This window comes from Balearica regulorum, chromosome 8 (assembly GCF_011004875.1).
Source record: "Balearica regulorum gibbericeps isolate bBalReg1 chromosome 8, bBalReg1.pri, whole genome shotgun sequence".
Classification (NCBI taxonomy): Eukaryota; Metazoa; Chordata; class Aves; order Gruiformes; family Gruidae; genus Balearica; species Balearica regulorum.
Window position 1 is genome coordinate 16,904,754 of NC_046191.1, and position 19,274 is coordinate 16,924,027.

Here is a 19,274-nt window from a genome sequence, read left to right on the forward strand (position 1 = left end):
AAAATATATCTTTAATACTGACATACCCAAAATGATGGCAACACATCTAAGAGTATGAAAACATACTCTTATTAGGAAATCTAAATAAGGCATAAATGACTCAGCACAGTTCTGATCCACCTGGCATTTTTGAACAATTACACGCCGTAGGGATACGCAGGGCAAGAATCTAAAGAACAATTTGGATTAAAGAAGTTTTGTACATGGATTTTGAAAGGTTCAGAGCAAGCAGCTTAGATACAGACAGCTAAGTATCAACATGAGATGTCATACACTGATAAATAGAGAAAACAAAGACCTCAAACCCCAATCATGGATTCTCAGTTAGTATACTGCATTTCCGAGATTAGTCAGCGTATATGCATAAACATCTAACAGGAAGATCAGGAGAGGCGTAACTGCAAGCTGATCCCACTCCTCTTACTACAGTTTGAAGCATACAACCTCATGGCGTAAGACATTCACTAAATTTTAACAAAACAAAGGCAGTGAATGTAGTAACAGTTTGCGTATCACTTATAGCAACCTTTTCCTTAACCAAGGAGCAAATAAATACAAGAGCTACAAGCACAGCATGACCAAACAACTTTTCCTATTTTCCACAGGTGAAAGGTTCCCAATTGTTCAATTTAAAACAATACAGCACGACACTGCTCACGGCATAGTCACTCACACGTTCTCTTATTCTGGAGGTTAAATTTTCCACAGCTGCTTCAAAGTGTTCAGCTCTCTGCTTCTGGGACTTGATTGCTTTTTTCAGAGCAGTCTTCTTTTGCTCACTTGTTTCCCTTAAGGCTAACATCTGGTGCTTGTATTCACCAACTTGAAGTTTCCACTCTGCTATTTTCTTTTCTAGAGTCTGCAGCATAATTAAACATCAACTCTTTTCAAATTCTATACCTTACAGATCATTTTGTGACATAACATAACCTAACCAGGTATAGCAACTACATTTATAATCAGTTTCCATAATCTTTGTGTCGCAAATCTTGTGGTTGATTCAAAGAGCTAGCCAAGATATGTATAGCAATAGGCAAGAGAAAACGCATATTGGGAAACTCATTATAAGATGATCAAGAGAAGAGGTTGAGGAGATGCAGAAGCAGGCAGGAGTAGGGGAAAGACACCAGTCTAACCATTGCTGTGTGCTCTTGCAAATGAATGCAGAATTTCAATGTAGAAGACATGGCATGGATTTAAACCCATTTGTGAGGAGGAAAATAAAAGTGGTTTCATCATCCCTAGTGACTGATTTCTGTAAAGAATATCATGTTAATGATGCTACCAGTGATATTCACTGATGTAGCAGTAGTCTGTGCTCTATAACTAGGGCTGGAGATCAGTATAACTGCATATGAAATTTGAATATGAAAGTTAAGATCTTGGATTTGAATTTTTTAAGTCAAGAAGCTAGGAAAGGCCTGGGTCTTTTCTTGAATATATGTATTACGATATGGTCTGTAATCAGATGACAATAGAGTATTCTCTTGCAAGATCTCTGACTTTTTCCCATGCATATAATGCCCTCACTCTATTAATGAAACAGAATTGTTTAATGAAGAAACTATTTTTGATGGAAAGTTATATTTTGTGTTCAATGGATAGTAAAGCAGAAAATGCAAAATGAAAAGATTAAGCGCTGCCTTGCCCACAGCAGACAATTGTTTAAAGATAATTAAAAAAGGCTATGATAAAATTTAAACCACACCAGTAAATCACACATTATAAGGATGATAAATAACTATAACTTCCCAAGTACTTGATTTTGAAGCACTCAGGAAACGAAGTACATTTGCATTAAATGTATTTTTATTTAAATACATGTAAAAATACATTTGCATTACATGTATTTTTAATGCATTTAATTGTATTATCAAATGTATACAGTGCAATCAAGACGAGAGCTGGGTTCTACAATTCTCATTATCTTTTCTATTGCTGTTAATATTTCTGAGTAAGTAGATTTTTACATCCCTCTGATGAAGGCAGTGTACTGATCCCATCCAGTCCAGGGAGCTGACCTCTCTAATTTCAGGACTTTGGTATTTTTCATGTACATATCACTTGTTATTTAAATACGAATGGAAAAAGAGACCAGATATTGAAGTGCTACATGATGACATACAATAAAATCAATACCGGAGTCTGCTTCAAGGAGAATCTCAGATGTGATTATTTTTGAGGTGCTACAGCTTATGAAAAAACATGACCAAGCTACCAGTAGACAACTACTTTCATAAAGGTAAGTGCAAGTTCCATTCATATCACTTATTATTCTTCTGCCAAACTACAGCAACATAAGTAAGCTAGCAGTATAAATAAATTTGTCTCAAGTCACTGATAAATATCCTAATTGTAAGACTGATTAATGCATTTGTTTCCTACATTTGAGTCTAGGTCTGACACTTCACTTAATTATGTTATGCATCAATAAAGACCAGAAAGACATGCCATTTACCTAGTGACTACATTAATGTGCCAGCCTTATTGAAGAAATTACTTGCCAGTTGCTATAAAATACGCATATTATGCATATGAGAGGATATCTGTCAGTATAGGTCTTGCTAATGGCCCCCAAACTTATCCACAATCAATGCAAAACATAGGTGGTTTTCCAAGTGACAGATGGTCTCAGGTACTGGGATTCATCAAAAGTACTACTTCAAAAAATGAAGTGATAAAACCCCCAAATATGCATGAAGCAGTTTTAACATATAGATGCTTATAGGGCATTTAATAAATACTACTTGGCGGGGGGGAGGGGCCAGGATAATACCTTCAATAAATAGAGCAAATAGAAAATCTGAGTCTATGTACAGACTTCTTTCACTGTTGGTATAAGTAAACAACTGTTATCCCCTGTTATAACCGCAGGAGGTCACAATCACGCTAAGAATAAGTGCTTAGGCATTATTCGGTGGCTGAGGTAAATTTAAATTGAGAATTAATTTCATGAAGGTAACACTAAGCTTTCGCAAGCTTTTGTCCAGATACTAACAACATTATCACCAGGATTTAAGCTAGTAACTGACTTCAACACTTTCTGAAGAGCAAACAAACAAAACTTTTAAATAAAGATTGAATGAAAATACAGTTGCATATCCAGTTACTTTATCTAATAAAAATGATGTTGGAATTCTGCAACTGTACTAGGTAGAACAAGAAAGCAATTTTTATTCAGAAGAAAACATGAGGTATTTAGACACAGACATACATGATTTTTTTTTGAAATTGAGTTGCTATAGGTTCCTTAACAACTTCAAATGATACAATTAATAGGGGATGTATGCTACTAAAAAGAGTTTGGAAGTTAGTAACACATCATTATTTTTCGGCCAATGTTTTCTCATTCATGCCTATGTTCTTGACAAGTTTCAAATACTGAAATCTGAGGCCACATACAGCTCCAGCCTCTGACACATGACCTCTTCCTTGCCTTGTTCTAAAGCCCATAACTGATGCAAATGCCAAAATTTACCTCTTGCTTTTAGAGCAGAAAATGGAAACAATTTCACCTACCTTAAACAAAGTGAGCTTAGGCATGAGCCTTAAGTGTTTCTCCTGTAGTCAGTATAAAGAGGTTTATTTATTCCTCACAGTCAACAAAAAGAAACAGGTGATGATTCATCACCCTTATCTTACAACAGAAACTCATCCTGGGGACTTGCCTATCCCTTTCCATGGGCTTTATGGAGACTGCCTCAGGATGGTATCTATCTTCTAGATAGCACAGTAAGGTGAGTGGAAATGCTTCTATGTGTGCTTAACTTCTCTTCAGCAGAACTGTTAGTATGCACAAGTTGAGAAAAGAAGAAAAAAACAACCTTGCAATTAAGATAGTATGGTCAGGCAGACTGTGCAAAATATAAATGCTAATGACTTTTACTGTTTGGGATTTTTCTTTTAACAAGAGTTTGATTTCAAGTGATACTTTAAGATTTAATTCTCACATCTGAGTAAAACTCTGAACACAATAAGGCTTTGCTAATTTTTCTTTTCAAATAAACTGAAACACAAGTAAAAATATATTGACCTGTATTTTCACTTTTAATTCATAATTTTCCACTTCTTTTCTTTGAATCTGACACTGCAGGTGAGCTTGTACTGCCTTTACTGATCTTGACAGGTGGTCTTCTTTCTGCACGTTGACCTAACAGAAATAAACACAAATCTATGGGTCTATGGAGATAGGCTATATGATGCTATCTATACTCTTTCTACTTTGCCATAGTTTCTAACTGACATTTGAATGCCCTCAAAAGCTGGAAAAGATAAATCGTGCTCTAGAAGTATATTCACAAGCAGGAACTTGTTACTGATGTTAACATTAAGCAGAAATCACGAACTTGAAAGAATGTATGTATAATTGATGCCTCATATTTAATCTGACTGTTTAAGTAGCATGAACAAGGCCTGGAAGCATGAACTCAGAAATTCAGGCTAAGCAAAGGCATCTAGCTAGCAGGTTGACCAAAATTAAGCCACACTGCTCAGCTCTGGTCTGACTATTTAGACCTGAACTGATCTGCATTAAATATCAAAGATCACCACCTGCTATTAGAAGTATTGATACATTTAATTCAAATTCTAATTTTAGGTGGATACATAATGCATAAGGAAAAAGACAACTTATGTCATCAGAACTGAGGTTGGATGATTCTATGAAATTTCTTGCAATTTGATTCCTTTAGCTTGCTCTAAATAAGAAATAATGAAAACAGGTAGAAAGAAGTCATATTATCAGTATAGACTAGAAGAGCATTGTAATGCTCCAGTACAAGTGCTCATTATAGATACCAGTAAGAAAGGCAGACTCAAGCTTAGTCAGCTGTTGATGAAAATACCATTTACTGGAGATAACATAAGAAGGAACAAGGGGATAGCACAGATAATCATTTATCCCTTCAGATGCTGGGCACCCCAAATTGTTCAACATTAGATAGATCTCTAGTCAGGGCACGGCATGCTGCGCAGATGCCATCAATGCTGAGGTTTGCTGGCATTGTGATCTTCAGAATCTTTATAGGCTTTTCTGTTCAGCATTTCTACTCTCAAGCAAAAGGATGTTTCTATGAAAACGTTCTGCTTCATTTCAAGATAAAGACAAGGACATGCCAATTGCCAGGTATGAAAGTGGGCACCCCCCACAGGCCCCTCTATTACAATTAGCTGGCTAAGTTTATCCTGCAGCCAAGTGGTATGTTCTCTTGGTTAAGCAAAGAAAAACTCTTAAAGAACCACGGCTCTCAACAAACTCCAAGGAGTTACAAAAAACTGTCCCCTTAAAGGTTTAACTAAGCCTACTCTGTCCCTCACTAACACTGAACCACGCTGCATTGCATACACATAAAGTGCACTTTAGGTATACAAGTACTGTAACACAGATTGCTAAACTACCAGCACAATAACTCTGAAACTTTTATAGTACCTTCTTATACAGACAATTCTTCTTTTCCTCCCATGGTTTCTGCACTGAGCCCCTTCCTTCAGCTCAGAGAATGAATGAGGTCTTCTCAGCCTTTGATGATATTAGCTCTGCTGTCAGTACTACCTTTCCCTACTGATAAAGCTCAAAGAGCCATAGAAACTAACTGTGAACAGTATCTGTTTAGTTTACTCTGTATTGCTTCATCCTAAGTATTGTTTTTCCAGAACTATTGCAGATCTGTAAATGAGAAGCCAAAAGCCATTAGTCTAGATGTATACCCCTGCCTGAACCGTGGGACATTAGTGTTAAGGATAACCTGTAACCTTAATAGGTTTGGATACAGTCTTGATGTGTTTAAGACATTTCTGTAGGAAACTTCTTTCAGGATTTTCCTTTCTTTCACAGATCTTTGAAATAATTGCTTTTCTCAAAATTTAAAATTTGTAAATAAGAATCTACTACATTGGGAGAAAACATTCATTCCAACAGAACTGGTCACTCACTTTTTCAAGTTGAAGCCTGGATGAAAGTTCTTTAACATGTTTCTCCTTTTCACGTATTTTTGTCCTGAGATTCTCCATGAAAAAAATACAACAAAAAATTATTTTAATGTCTATACTTGACCATGCAACAGTAATGCACACTGATGAATATTTCAGCTGGAAAACTAAAATTCCATTTGGTGATGATAAACCACAAATACTCTCACTTTGCTACTGTCACTTGAAATTGTATGATCCCATGATGTAGCCATTTTCAGATGTACAGCATAGAACAAAAAGAGACAGAAATTTTAATTACTTACAGTATTTGTGTTTCATTTTTCACTTAACCTCTGCATCAAAGTGTCAATGTTTTTATTGTTTAACTGCAAGACAGAGGCAGGAAACATTAAAAAATTACTTCTGATTATAATTGATTTTAGCATTTTTTCAGTGGTTTTGAATTGATGCATATAATTTGCTACATTTTCAAATTTGGTACATACAAATATATAAGCTTGCATACTCACGAGCTACTTAGAGTTGGTGGTTTAAACCCTAAAGATTCAATTTATTTTGTGCATAGAACTTCGTAGCTGAAGAAAACAAACTAGGGTGGCTATTCCATACACCGATTTGTTTCTTTATCTGAAAGGACTCTAGATACCATAAATAACTGTTATTAAACATGTAGTCGAATAGTAAAAGCATTTGTACAACTTGTAATATTTTAAAGATTAATATTAAAGTATTAAAGCCTTACAGGAACTTCAGTGAGATGCAAGTATTTGAAGATATAGCGAGAAAGCATAGGCTGGGAGATCACAAAAATCAACCTACATTAACTGTTACTACAAATCCAAAAGCATTTATGTGCCTATAATAGTAAACTAAACTTCTTATTTTAAAATGTCTGATTTTGTGGGGTGGGGTAACTTTCCATTTAAAAAAAAAAATAGACTTGTGGGACTTTCAGAATGTAAATCTTAAACATTTTAATGTCACTAGTGAGAGGATAAACCCACTGCCTCAAGGTATAAACTTTTGGCATCAAAAGTTTTACTACAACTGCTTGCAAAGAATTCATCTTATCCTGGCCTGCATGTAATTGCTCAGAATGTTCTGTCATCTTGATCCATGTTTATCTGTAAAGTCAGTACATGGACCCCAATTCTTCATCCAGGTTTCTACCTCTGCATGCACTGCAAACCTATAAACATCGTATTCTGCAGTAGTCCCTTACCCTTTCCTGACTACACTGAGTCAGATAATGCTATCAGCAAAAAACTAATATATAAACAGGAACGGTGTTTTATGACCCCACAGTGATTTATAGGAAAAAAAAATAGGAGTGCTTAGAAAACTTCCCAGAATTGAGAAGTGTCCGGAAACCTAAATTACTCATACCATCTTTACATTCTCAGGAAATTGTCTTCCTCACAGTTAGTTGTCTATGAACTTTCTTTCTAACAATCTCCAAAAAGAACAAAAGCCTCATGCTGTAAGAACAGCTAGCATTGTCCATCAAAACATAAAAATCAAGAATATAATTTTTAAAATTAAAAAATAAAAGTTCCGAATAAACACTCATCTCTGTAAGCTTGCAAGGACAAAAGTTAGCTTTATGACTTCAGAAAGCAAGCTAAGAAAGTCAGCAATGACAAATCACATTTAAGAGAATCTACATTCTTCACTCTATCAGGTTTCTGTGTGAGTTCCATAGAACACTACTGTTAGACAGGAATTCATTGTGATCCCCCCCATTTTAACATACATAGCCCACTAAATTCTTCCAACTTTGCAGGACCTTTCTCAGTGTACAGGACATAACAAAAAACCCTTCCCAATATGTCTATTAAAAAAAGATAATAAACTACGTTAGTTTAAGATTCGCATAAGAAATGTACATTTGCATTGGTTCTATGTTTTATGCCTTACATATTTTCTTACTTGGTATTCTAAACTGTCAGATTCTTTGCTTAGATTGGTAAAATATTTTCCATCATGGATGGTTTTTGTAGCTCTGTGATAACCCTTCTTATATGGTTGAATCAGTGAACAGAGTTTTCCTGCTTCTCCAGTGGCACATACATTTTTCCCTGAAATAGCATCATAATTACATAATATTCTTGCTAGTTCAAGGATATCAACATAAAACAAGTCAGCTCTTCAGGAGAATCATTTAGGAGAAATTTTAAGATCAAAGAAATCTCTGATTTATGACTTCCAACAAGGGTAAAAGCCTGTGATATCACAGGATGCACCCTCAAACTGATCACTCCACAGAACACACCTAATCTACAAGGCAAAGGTGAACAGTTTACCTCCAGTGAAGGTGGAGGCCAAGTCCTGCTCTGACACTATGTTTCACAGCAGAGTTCCTCCAATTTGAGGCAGCAATGGCTTTTCTCTTTTCCCAGTTTGGAAAAGCTCCTCAGCAGGCAGGGCTGCACAGGAACATCATGCTGCCAGTGTCACGGCAAGTCCAGAGCCAAGTATCAGTGCCTACTACCTAAACGCATCCCATTCCCCTGCTTCCAGGAACCTGCCGTCACCCTCACCCCCTCCTCCAAACACCTCTCTCCTGCCTCTGCCCTCACACTCCAGCATGATCGATGCCTTTGCAAAGGACAAAGTTATCTGTTTACTCTGCTCAGCGCTCCACTGACTACTCATTATTTTTCAGATGTGGATTGTTTTGCCATCTCCACCCACCAGGACTCATTTCTCCTGCTTCCAACCCATGCCAGGTGCATCTCCATCACAAGGATTTGTCAGACTAAGAGATTATATTCTTACATCCGTATCTCCTTAGCATAACTGAGAGAATGAGTAACAGATTTTGGGAAATTCACAACTAAAAAAAATCACTCCCTCACAGAATCAGAATGTAGACTGCTTTGCTTCCAATTGTTGCCATAAGGCAAATAACTACACTTCAAATGTCTAATTTTTTTTCATTTTTATATATACGTACATATATTATTTTTTGTGTCTTGTTTTATTACAGGCTCACATTTCCTGACAGACCTCAATCTGTGTAACACAGTGCAGGTCTCTATGGCTTTTTCTTGGTTATAAAACCAAAACTAAGTTCCTGAATTTAATTACTTCCAGTGAGAACAGCATCTTGGAAGATTAAACATTGTGTTTCATTTACCCTAGCCCATCTATGTAAGCAGAAAAGAACAAATAAGGATTTTTCCACAGTTTCAGTATACCATTTTTATGTCCAGCACTCTCACCTACTTTTGGAAATACCACCTACTTCCCATCTGTAGCTAGGAAGTATGTTTTGAAATATCTGGTTTGAATCTTGTTAACAAACTAAATAGAATGGAAAAAAAAAAAAATCAAGCTTAACAGGAACAGAATGAACTTACCTCAGTAGCATGAGGAAGAAAAAATTCTTCCCGAAGATCACAGCCCAGTAAAGGAGCAGTACAGTTATGCACAGGTAAAGACGAGGATGACAGCGATGCTGACAACATTTTGTTTTAAGGCTGTATAACAAGAGAGTATATGTTAACATACATTGGTGTTCTATGAATCAGTAACAGAAACATTACCGGCATCCCAGGCTGTTCCCACTAGAAAATACAGTGTACCAGACCAAGTAAACCCCAGTCTCATCAGAGATTTAACGCAGATTTAATGCGACTGAAGTCTTGCACACATATTCCTAACCTGTAATCACTTAAGCAGCACTGAATTCACACATTCGGTGCATAGAAATCAAATCCCTCAGCAGCAGAAAACAATACACAGGAAGGACGGAGTAAAGCCCGCAGCTGCAATTTCCCACTTCAGCGCTCCCCGGCGCAGAGGGTGAGGAGCACGGGCGCAGCTCACCCATCAGCGGCCCCCACTCCCGGCCCTCTCCCCTCGCCCAACCGCCCCCTCCACCCGGCTGCCTGCGGTTCCCGCCCCTGAGGGGTCCCGTGGAGCGGCGCCCCCCTCAATATCCCCTCCCACGGGGCGGCGCCCCCCCCAGCACCCCCTCCCGCGGGGCAGCGCCCCCCCAGCACCCCCTCCCGCGGGGCAGCGCCCCTCGCCGCCCCCCTCACCGCCGCTGCTGCCCGCCGGGAGCCGTTGCCGGGGGCACACCAGCCGTTGCCGCGGCCTGCTCCTGCGGAGGCAGCCAGCCTTGTCCCAGGAGTCGGGACCCGCCCCGGCCCGCGGCGCAGCGGGAACAGACGCTCCCCGGAAGCAGCCCGCCGCCTCCGGCTGATAGACTGGGGCATCAAAGGCAGCTGTGCGGGGCCGGTTCGGCCTTTGTAGAGCAGCGTGGGCCTGTGACCTCCGCGGGCCTGGAGAAGCAGCATAGCCCCCTTCTCCGAAAGAGGGAGGTTCATGCGGTTCTGCGGTGCTTCAAGAAGTGCTGGGTCCGTTACCGCCCGGTAACTTGTGCCGACGGGGTGCACACCCAGGAGGTTATTTTCTGAGCAAGACGGACAAGAAACTTGGAGAGCTCTGGGGAGCTTTGGATCCTCTCTTTGGTTTGTTTCTAGGTGTTTCCATTAATATATTTTTTTCTGAGGTTAAACAATAAGCATTCATGTAACCTGACTGTACGTGAAGCTTGTTTGGCCACGCCTTGTCAAACATTGTAGGAAAGCTGTGTGTTTTTAAATAAACATGTTCTCATGAAAAACACACCAATTACTCTTGGATCACATCACATGAGAAAGCAGCGATGACACTCGAGGTGGCACCTTATAGAATATCTGAGACATCTCAATAGATGTATGGGAAGATCACTTTCAGATCATGAAGTGTGCAAAACAATGATCAGGTGATATAAATACGATCATATGGACAGATAACGTGTACATCTAGATATGTACATAGACACACATGATCATACATAACTATAATTTGCACATAAGTTTTGTTTAGAAAAAATACTGATAGAAATGTTACTTTTTCATATGCTAAGTAAATGTCAGTGTTAGCAACTTAGATTTAAAAATAATCTTGGCATTGGGAGAAATAATTAAAATCAATATAAAATATATCCTTTGGTGTCATTTGTAAACATGCCAGTGTGTGTTTTCTTCTCTTGCTGGCAATGGCATTTCAGAAGTCAGAGCAGTTCTTCCCTTTCTACATTCTTTGGAGAATATTATCCGGCCATGTGTGCATGGTAATAAAAATCAAAGGCTAAATTTCAACCTTTTTAATTCTAGTAGAGATGAAATCACTCCATTAGCCATTCTAGAGTGAGTGCCTGTTTGTACCTGAATTACAAGGGAGAGTTTGTCTTTGCACGTGCAAAAGGCCAAATGTTTTGCTCTCCATAGGACCCATAGCCTTGAATTGTGAATTAACCATCTCTGTCAGACCTTTGCTTCAGCACTGCAGTTTATGAGCTCCAGCTTTGGTATCTCATAGTCAGCTCAGAAAGAATTCTGAATTTTAGCTTCCCAGAACTTGCTATATGATTGACTTATTTTTAAAAGAAAGCAATAAATTGTTGCAATTATCTAAAAATGTGGTGATTGCTTATATGATAAAGCAACCAATCTCCATTGGTGCTGGCCTAATTAGCATGATAATTAGCATTGCACTCTGTACCTCATAAAACAAAGAATGAAAAACAAGTTTCTGTCATCAAAACTACATTTTAATGACTGTGGCACAATCCACAGAGTGGAAAATAATTAAAGGAAATAATGACACACAGTTCCACGATGACATAATTACAAGCCTTACTAGAAGAGGTGTGCTGGAGAGAGGCTTCTTTATATACCTCAGGAACTCTGCTGTGTGTTTGTCATGGCTCATGACTTTATTTGCTCTAAAGGTATAACTGAACTTTTAATTTTTGTCTCAGAAATTCAAGATTCTAATACCTTTCTTTGTTCATTGTTTAATTTTGGCAGTAGCCTGCTATCACATGAGTTGCACAGCAGCAGCAGATTTGCTGCAACCCTGTTTATACACTGTTCCTTCCCCATCCTGTTATGCACCACATGGTGTAATACTGACCAGAATTTCTTTCTCCCAGCAAGCCTTAGACACTCACTGCCTTACACAGAAATAGATACCTGGCAGAGATGGAGATGACAACATTTCTTCCCATAGGTATGGTGGGGTTTGTTACTTCCTCAGCCCGTTTCTCAGCATCTCCCACTCAGTGTCGTGGCGTGCCAGCTTCTCAAGCAGGTAGACAGGAAAGTCCTTCACTCTACAGTGCACGGGGGCAGCGGGGCCAATGTTGGTCTTCTTAGGTTTTGGCCAAGGACATTTGGAAACATCTTACCCCAGACGCAGGTTACAGCAGCTACAGTGATGCAGAACTTTCCTTATTACATGTATTGACCTGCCTGGATCAGAGTTCCCAGTGCTAATTGCTCACAATAAACCCAACTGTACTGGTGCTGCTCCTCATTTCCATGTTTAGTCACTTCCAGCTCAGTCAGACATCTCAGCTGTTTGCAGCGGACTTTTTAGATCTTCAAAGGAGGCCAAAAATAGCTTTATTTCTCATTTACTAAGCAGTCCTTAAATCCATTTGCCTTGGAAGATAGAGCAAGAGGACACATTAAGGAGTGAAGTTCCAACCAAAACGGTAAAAACTACTGAAAGCACATTGTACTTTAGAGATTAAGGTAGCTTAATTTGTATAATCTAGTTTAGCTAATAGAAATTCCTTTCCAAGAGAAAGTGGCACACTGAAATATAATAGCTTTAATTCTAGACAGACTTTTGGAAGGTTTGATTCTTCATCTGGCCAAATTCTCTCTCTTATCATAAAATGACAGCCCATTACAAGTAGCCCTGGAAATTCTCTCTGCAGGGAGCGGAGGCAAGAGACCCTTTTGTGCATGGGTGGAGCAGACAGCTAGGCTGCGGTTAGTGGGACAATACCTGCAGGAAACTGGAAAGTTCCTTGGAAGTGCTTGCTGTGGCCAGCTGGAACCGTGAGCGGAAGCCTGGGTGGATACATAACAAATGTCAAGCCATTCTCCCCGTCTAACAGCAGGGATGCCATCCCAGCCTGGTTGTTCACGGTGCTGCTCACAGAAGATGCTCTTCAATTTACCAACCTCTGCTTAAGCCCCAGTAGCCTGTGGGTTCCCCAGTCCTGGGCACTCTGTGGGAGCAGCAGTCCCTATGGCTAAAAACTCCAGCCTTCCCATGGCAGGAGGGCTGACCTCACTTGCCCACTGTTAGCACAGCCTGGCCATGCCTTTGCAGAGGCCAGCCCCACATGGGGCTCTGGTGAGCTCCGGCTCTCGGGATTTTGGCAGCACTTGGCTGAGGATGGCTGTTCAGGAGAGAGATGGGCCAGAAAGGCCCTGACCCACCCCGTGCTCGGAAGCCAGGAGGGAGCTGGGGATCACTGCTCAGCTGTGGGCTGCTCCTGGGGCAGAGCCAGCCGGGGCCTTCATAACCCGTCCCCTCTCTAATAATTCCTGGATGGTAATTGTGCTGAAGACAGCAGTAATACTTCTCTAGGTGGAGTTTCAGAGACATTAGGGAAGGTCTGGTAAGAAATCCAAGGAGAACAAAGACAGCTTGTTGCTACGGAAGCAGAAAAAGAAGTAGGGACTAGCTCACAAGAGCTGGTTAGTTAGCCTTGCTTCTCTATGTGCCACTGTTCACTTGTAGCTATCAGAGACTAAGTGAAGGATAACAAAGACATATCTGAGGTTTGCCTTCCAGTCTATCTGAAGCACAGATAAATGCTCAATACCAAACCCCCTGATTTGCAAATGACAACTCACTCACTCCTCTTCCTCCATCTTTCGGACGCCTGCTGTTCTTTACATACGTAGTGGCAGCTCCTTCTTGGAAACACGGTGATGACCTGTACACCCTACAACATGAAGCAGGTGGAAAAATGGGAAAATATATCAATTTCACACATAACTTCCTAATAAGTGATTATTTGATAGACATCTAAGGCTCACAGGGTAAATTCCCTGAACCATTTTACTTTTCTGGTTTGCTGTCGTCTACAACAGAAGACTGAAGAATATGGAGCATATGTTGTTTAACCCTTTCCTATATGCTTCCCACAGATCTCGGTAGCACGTACTGCTGTGCAAAACCTGTGTTAAATGGATAAAGGTAGCCTTTTGTTCCTAATCCCTTAGTAGTGTGTCTAGTGGAAAATGAAGCATTGGTTTGTTGAAGTTAGTTCCACTTACGATATCAAATACTAAATTACAATTTGATGCGTGGTTTACTCTCATGTAAGGATATATTAAAAAGCATTGCTGTTTTATCATAAATTTCTAGAGATGGAATTCAAGTTCAAACACATAAGGGTAAAAGAAGCCAATTTTAAAAGACATAAAAGCTAAGATCTTTGAATGGTGTTATTTAAAATTAGTCACACTTAGCCGCAAAAGTGAACTACTTGATGTTAGAACTGCCTAAGGTCAAGTGTTGCTGGAAAATTGCTGTTCAGAAAGTCCACCATATAATTTTGCTGGCTAATTTTGCATACAGTGGTATAACGGCTGACTAGTTACCATGTATTTGCCCTTCTGTTCTCCCTGCAGGCAGAGCCTTTGTTCGTGAGTGGGCCCGCCTTCGATGGGGGTATTTGATGAGTATGACAAACCATTTCTATGCAACTGGGCAGATCAGGCTAAAGTTACAATATAATTCAGCATTTTCCTCCTTCAACAAGCCCTTTGTGGCACACTTTAGAAACTTGACTGGTCTTTTTCTATAAACTTTTAAGGTATCTCTTTTTCTTTTAGTCCTTATTTTATCCCTCATTAAGTATCTGTCCTACTTTATGAAGAGATCATGTGATTTTCTCTGTCTACAACTTTTCACATTTCTGTAGTTGATGGTTTGGCAGTGTTTGTGGGCATTAATTTCTTCTGAACTGACACTGGAGACGTAATCATTTCCATGCCCCACCACTGGAGAGGAAATGGTGCTTGTACAGAAATAGTGCTTCCTCCCTGCTCGCGGTGTTTTTCTATCTAAGCTTTTCCTCCTCACCTCTCCCTTCTCTGAGTACACTACAACTTTGGGTCTTTCCTATTAAGTTTCTTGGTTTCTCTTGCTTCAAACTCTTTTTTTTTTCATCTTTGCTACCTCTGCACAACTTCACCCCATGCTTTCACCACTGCAGAAGTGCCTGGCTCACTATATGCTCTTCCTCTCTGTCCATATGGCCAATGGACCTTGAGAAACAAAGTTTTATTACAGTTTTATTTATTTGACCTGCAACTCACTGCCCAAGTGCCTGTACATCTGGTAAACCAGGAAGCCATTTAACAGGCATTTTCCAGGGTACAGCAGCATTTGGAAGCGGTATCCTACTGAATTAATGAGACTACTTCTGCCATTGTAAACTTTAAATCTGTAACTGTGTAATATTTTTACTCAGGCAATAGACTGAAGTAATGGAGAAGTAAACAAATAAATTCTTATTCTTTGTGTCACTTTGCAATGTATATTCATATCTTTTTACAAGGATAACTGTTTTACGTGGGCAGAGTGCAGGCTACACTCCAAGCACCATTAATATCGGCACTATATTCAGATAGGGTTTTTAAGTGGAAATGTATTCTCTTTTATCCTTAGGTGTTCCTTTGATCTTACTGGCAACTGTGAAAAGTATTCCTGCACTGAAGTTAATTGTGTCATTAATAGGCTAACATGGCTTTTTAAGGAAGGATGTGCATTTATTCCTGAAAGAAATCAAATTGCAGAATTCATCAATAATGTGTATGCAAAGTTTTATCATCTGTAAGTCCAAACATAAGAACATTTCTTTCAATGAAATATATTATTATAAAATTTGCTGTATCCTCCTTTTTGAAATGTAACATTTATGTCAACTTTTATGTAAGTAAATCAACTGTAATGCATACTGTTATTAATGTAAGATGGAGTTTACCATCAGCTGATGTCTCAACTGTATAAATCAGCAGTGAAGATATATTTCCATCCCTATTTTTTGTTACTCTTCTGTTGCTTACTTTTGATTATCCTCTATTTGTTTATCATTGTAGGTTGCTGAATTCTGTAATGAGCATAACCAGAACAGAGAAATACCCAATCTGCAGAATTGCATGTGTGACTACAGAAGCACATGGGAAGTAATCAAAAACTGTATAAATTTTGAAAATAATCTATTCTTGAGCTTTATAATGAAATAATAGATGATTTTGCTAAGAAATTAGCATTTCCTTCAGTTAAAACACAGTACAAAAAGGCATCTTCACTTCAGACTGCAGTCATCTTTAACAGTTTTAACATACCATCAAAACTAGAGGAGCTGCACAGATTGCATATCAGAGAATAATTTTCCTGTTATTCTTATATTCTAGATAAATTAGACTAGAAGGCATAAATAAATACAACCATTTTTGTTTGATGCTAATTTATGTCATTTTATATCTAGGTTCTGACATTGTTAAGAATGATGGGTTTTATTCCAAGTACTTGTTTACATTTCCTGAGAATGGCAGATACAGCCTGCAAGTTCACACCCAAGCTAACAGAACTATTGTGCCACAAACTGCAGTGCCATGGAGTCATATCATGTCTATACCAAGCCATGTAGAAAACAGTACAGCAAAGTAACGCAGAGAAAATTATGCAGCTATTTGTTCCAGCACCTGTATACATCCAGTCCCTTCATAAATACTAAGAGTAGACATTAGAACAACAACATCCCAGCTAAGAGGTATTAGTTTTAAATGTTTTTCAAAACCGGAGAAGAGTCAGTATTCTCCAGAAGAATATTTAAAGTGGACTGTAAACAGCTGTAATAGAGCAGTGTCCTGTGTAATTCAGATAGATAGACAGGATTTGTGTTTTGCCTGTGAAAAGAATACCTCTAGGTTTATTAACTAGAGTACTATAATCAGTCATGTTAATTTAAGACTTGTTGAAATTTAGTAAATTAAACTATCCTGTAATTATTTTATAACAAGTAAATAGTTATTTCAATTTCATATTAGCTTCTTTGTAATTAGCACTCTTGAAGCTGTAAAGAAATAGCTATTGCAGTAGAAATTATTGTACTTCATTGAGGTTAATAGATTTTTCAGATTTAAAACCATATAAATGAGGTGAAGTCCAGGTCACCTGCAATACTACAAGTGTATGCATTAGTTTAAGATTAATCAGCATTTTTTAATGCTTTAGGTAAAATCAAGATGAACCCATCAAGACCCTCAGCTATTAAAAATGTATTCAGATCGGAAGAGGAGGTTTCCAGAGAACAGCTGCAGGAGGCTCCTTCATAATATCTGCAGTTCCAATGGGACCCAAGCCTGATGTGTTCCCACCATGTAAAACTATTGATCTTGATGCCAGAATAGAACATGATACAGTCATTTTGTGATGGACTGCCTCAGGAAATTACCTTGATGAAGGCTGTCGTGGTTTTATGCCAGCCGGCAGCTAAGCACCATGCAGCCACTTGCTCACTCCCCTGCAGCGGGATGGGGGAGAGAACTGGAAGAGTGAAAGTGAGACACTCATAGGGTGAGATAAAGGCAGTTTAATAGGTAAAGCAAAAGCTGCACATGCAAGCAAAGCAAAACAAGGAATTCATTCACTGCTTCCCATCGGCAGGCAGGTGTTCAGCAATCTCCAGGACAGCAGGGGTCCATCATGCAGGACAGTTACTTGGGAAGACAAACACCATCACTCCGAATGCTGCTTCCCCCGCCATCCTTTCTCTTCCTCAAGCCCCTTATAAGCTGAGCATGACATCATATGGTATGGAATATCCCTTTGGTCAGTTGGGGTCAGCTGTCCCGGCTGTGTCCCCTCCCAGCTTCTTGTGCACCCCCAGCTACTCACGGGTGGGGCAGTGTGAGAAGCAGAAAAGGCCTTGGCTCTGTGTGAGTACTGCCCAACAATAACAAAAGCATCTCTATATTGTCAATGCTGTTTTCAGCACAAATCCAAAACATAGCCCCATACTAGCTACTATGAAGAAAATTAACTCTATCTCAGCTGAAACCAGGGCATTAACCACACCTTATTCCATACTATCATGCTCAGGTCCCATACAATCCAATACATCCTCATTAACCACCCCCCCTTCTCATCTTTGATATAATACGTTGATATCATTCCCTTAGTCTATGGACCGCTCTTGTAAAATGTCCACAAAATGTCCACAAAATGTCTATTGAGGTCATTTAGCCCATGACTTCAGGCTCCATCTGTCCTAACAGTCTCTCAGGGCAGTTTTTGGCTTGCTATCCTGCCTCCCACCCAAGCTGAAATTGCAAAATGAATACATTTTTTGTGTGCATTTTAAATGAGCTCCCAACCTTTATCAACAGTATTCTGTTGCATCTGGAAGCATGAGTACAAGTGCCAGTTCAGTATTTGTGCTTTGTAGCAGAAGCTGAAGACTGCACATTTCTCATTCTTCATCATTAATCAAATTTTTGTTAACTATAAATGGCTTAAATGTGCTGTTCTAGTAATTCAGTGTGATACACATCACACAACACAGGATCTGTAATGGAGTTTAGTCTCACTGACACCAGTGGGAATTCTGTGCAGTGCTTCCACAGCTTTATTCTTGCTCTGCTCTTGTAAAGATTTTAAATTGAATTAGCCGGTAAGTTTTTAAAGTGCTTCTTCCAGTTTTGATTGAAGGCTCACTTTCACTATGTTGTAGATTCTGCTGTTCATGGAGGAGACATATATACTCTGTGAATGTAAGGAAAGAGTAGAAAGAAACATCAAATTTGGGCAAGAAATAAGAATTGTACTTCACTTAGTGTAAGGCCAAATTCAAGGAAGTCAGAAATACTACACTTGAGTGTAGGTTCATGATGAATGCCATCATCTATTCATTTCAGTGCTGTGATGTGAGAAATTTAATCATTCAAGCACTCAGGTAATAAAATAAGTTTTTTTCAGATCTATCTGCCATGCTGCATTTACTTTTCCCAGTAGCTGAACTAACTAATGAAACTGATATTAAGTAAGTAGTAGTTTGAAAGTATTTTGAAAGAGGTCAAAAGTTTGAATGACAGCTAACACACAGGACAGTATCTTCTATTTTCAGCTGCAAGTTATGAAATCAGAACAAGTGAGACTCCTCTGGAACTAAGAGGCAATTTGTATAACACTGCTTTTGTGAATACTTCCCCTCTATCATCTGAGCATGCTGGCTGCAAAGGTAAGTTAAAAAGTTTCGCTCACCAGTAGTGTGGAGTGCTTAAAAAGGAATCGGTTGTTACTATTTCCAAGGCTTCAGTGACTGCTAAAGACAAATTGAAAACAATCATTATTTTGTATTAGTGTGAAAAAACCCTGGAACAAACCACACAGAGAAGAATTTAGCTAATTTTTCTGGCCAATATTTCAGAAAAAGTGGGATGATATCATTTCATACCATGACCATCAGG

At 39.1% G+C, this 19,274-nt stretch overlaps 1 protein-coding gene across 1 annotated transcript in view; it reads right to left on the reverse strand.

The window, feature by feature from the left end:
• ODF2L (outer dense fiber of sperm tails 2 like) overlaps nucleotides 1-19,274 on the reverse strand; it is a 37,603-nt gene that overhangs the window by 11,554 nt on the left and 6,775 nt on the right. The window contains 7 exon segments of the mRNA XM_075759853.1: nucleotides 674-859; nucleotides 4,034-4,150; nucleotides 5,932-6,003; nucleotides 6,234-6,296; nucleotides 7,861-7,991; nucleotides 7,994-8,009; nucleotides 9,294-9,413. Coding sequence (XP_075615968.1) covers nucleotides 674-859; nucleotides 4,034-4,150; nucleotides 5,932-6,003; nucleotides 6,234-6,296; nucleotides 7,861-7,991; nucleotides 7,994-8,009; nucleotides 9,294-9,401 — 693 coding nt within the window. The 5' untranslated portion in view covers nucleotides 9,402-9,413.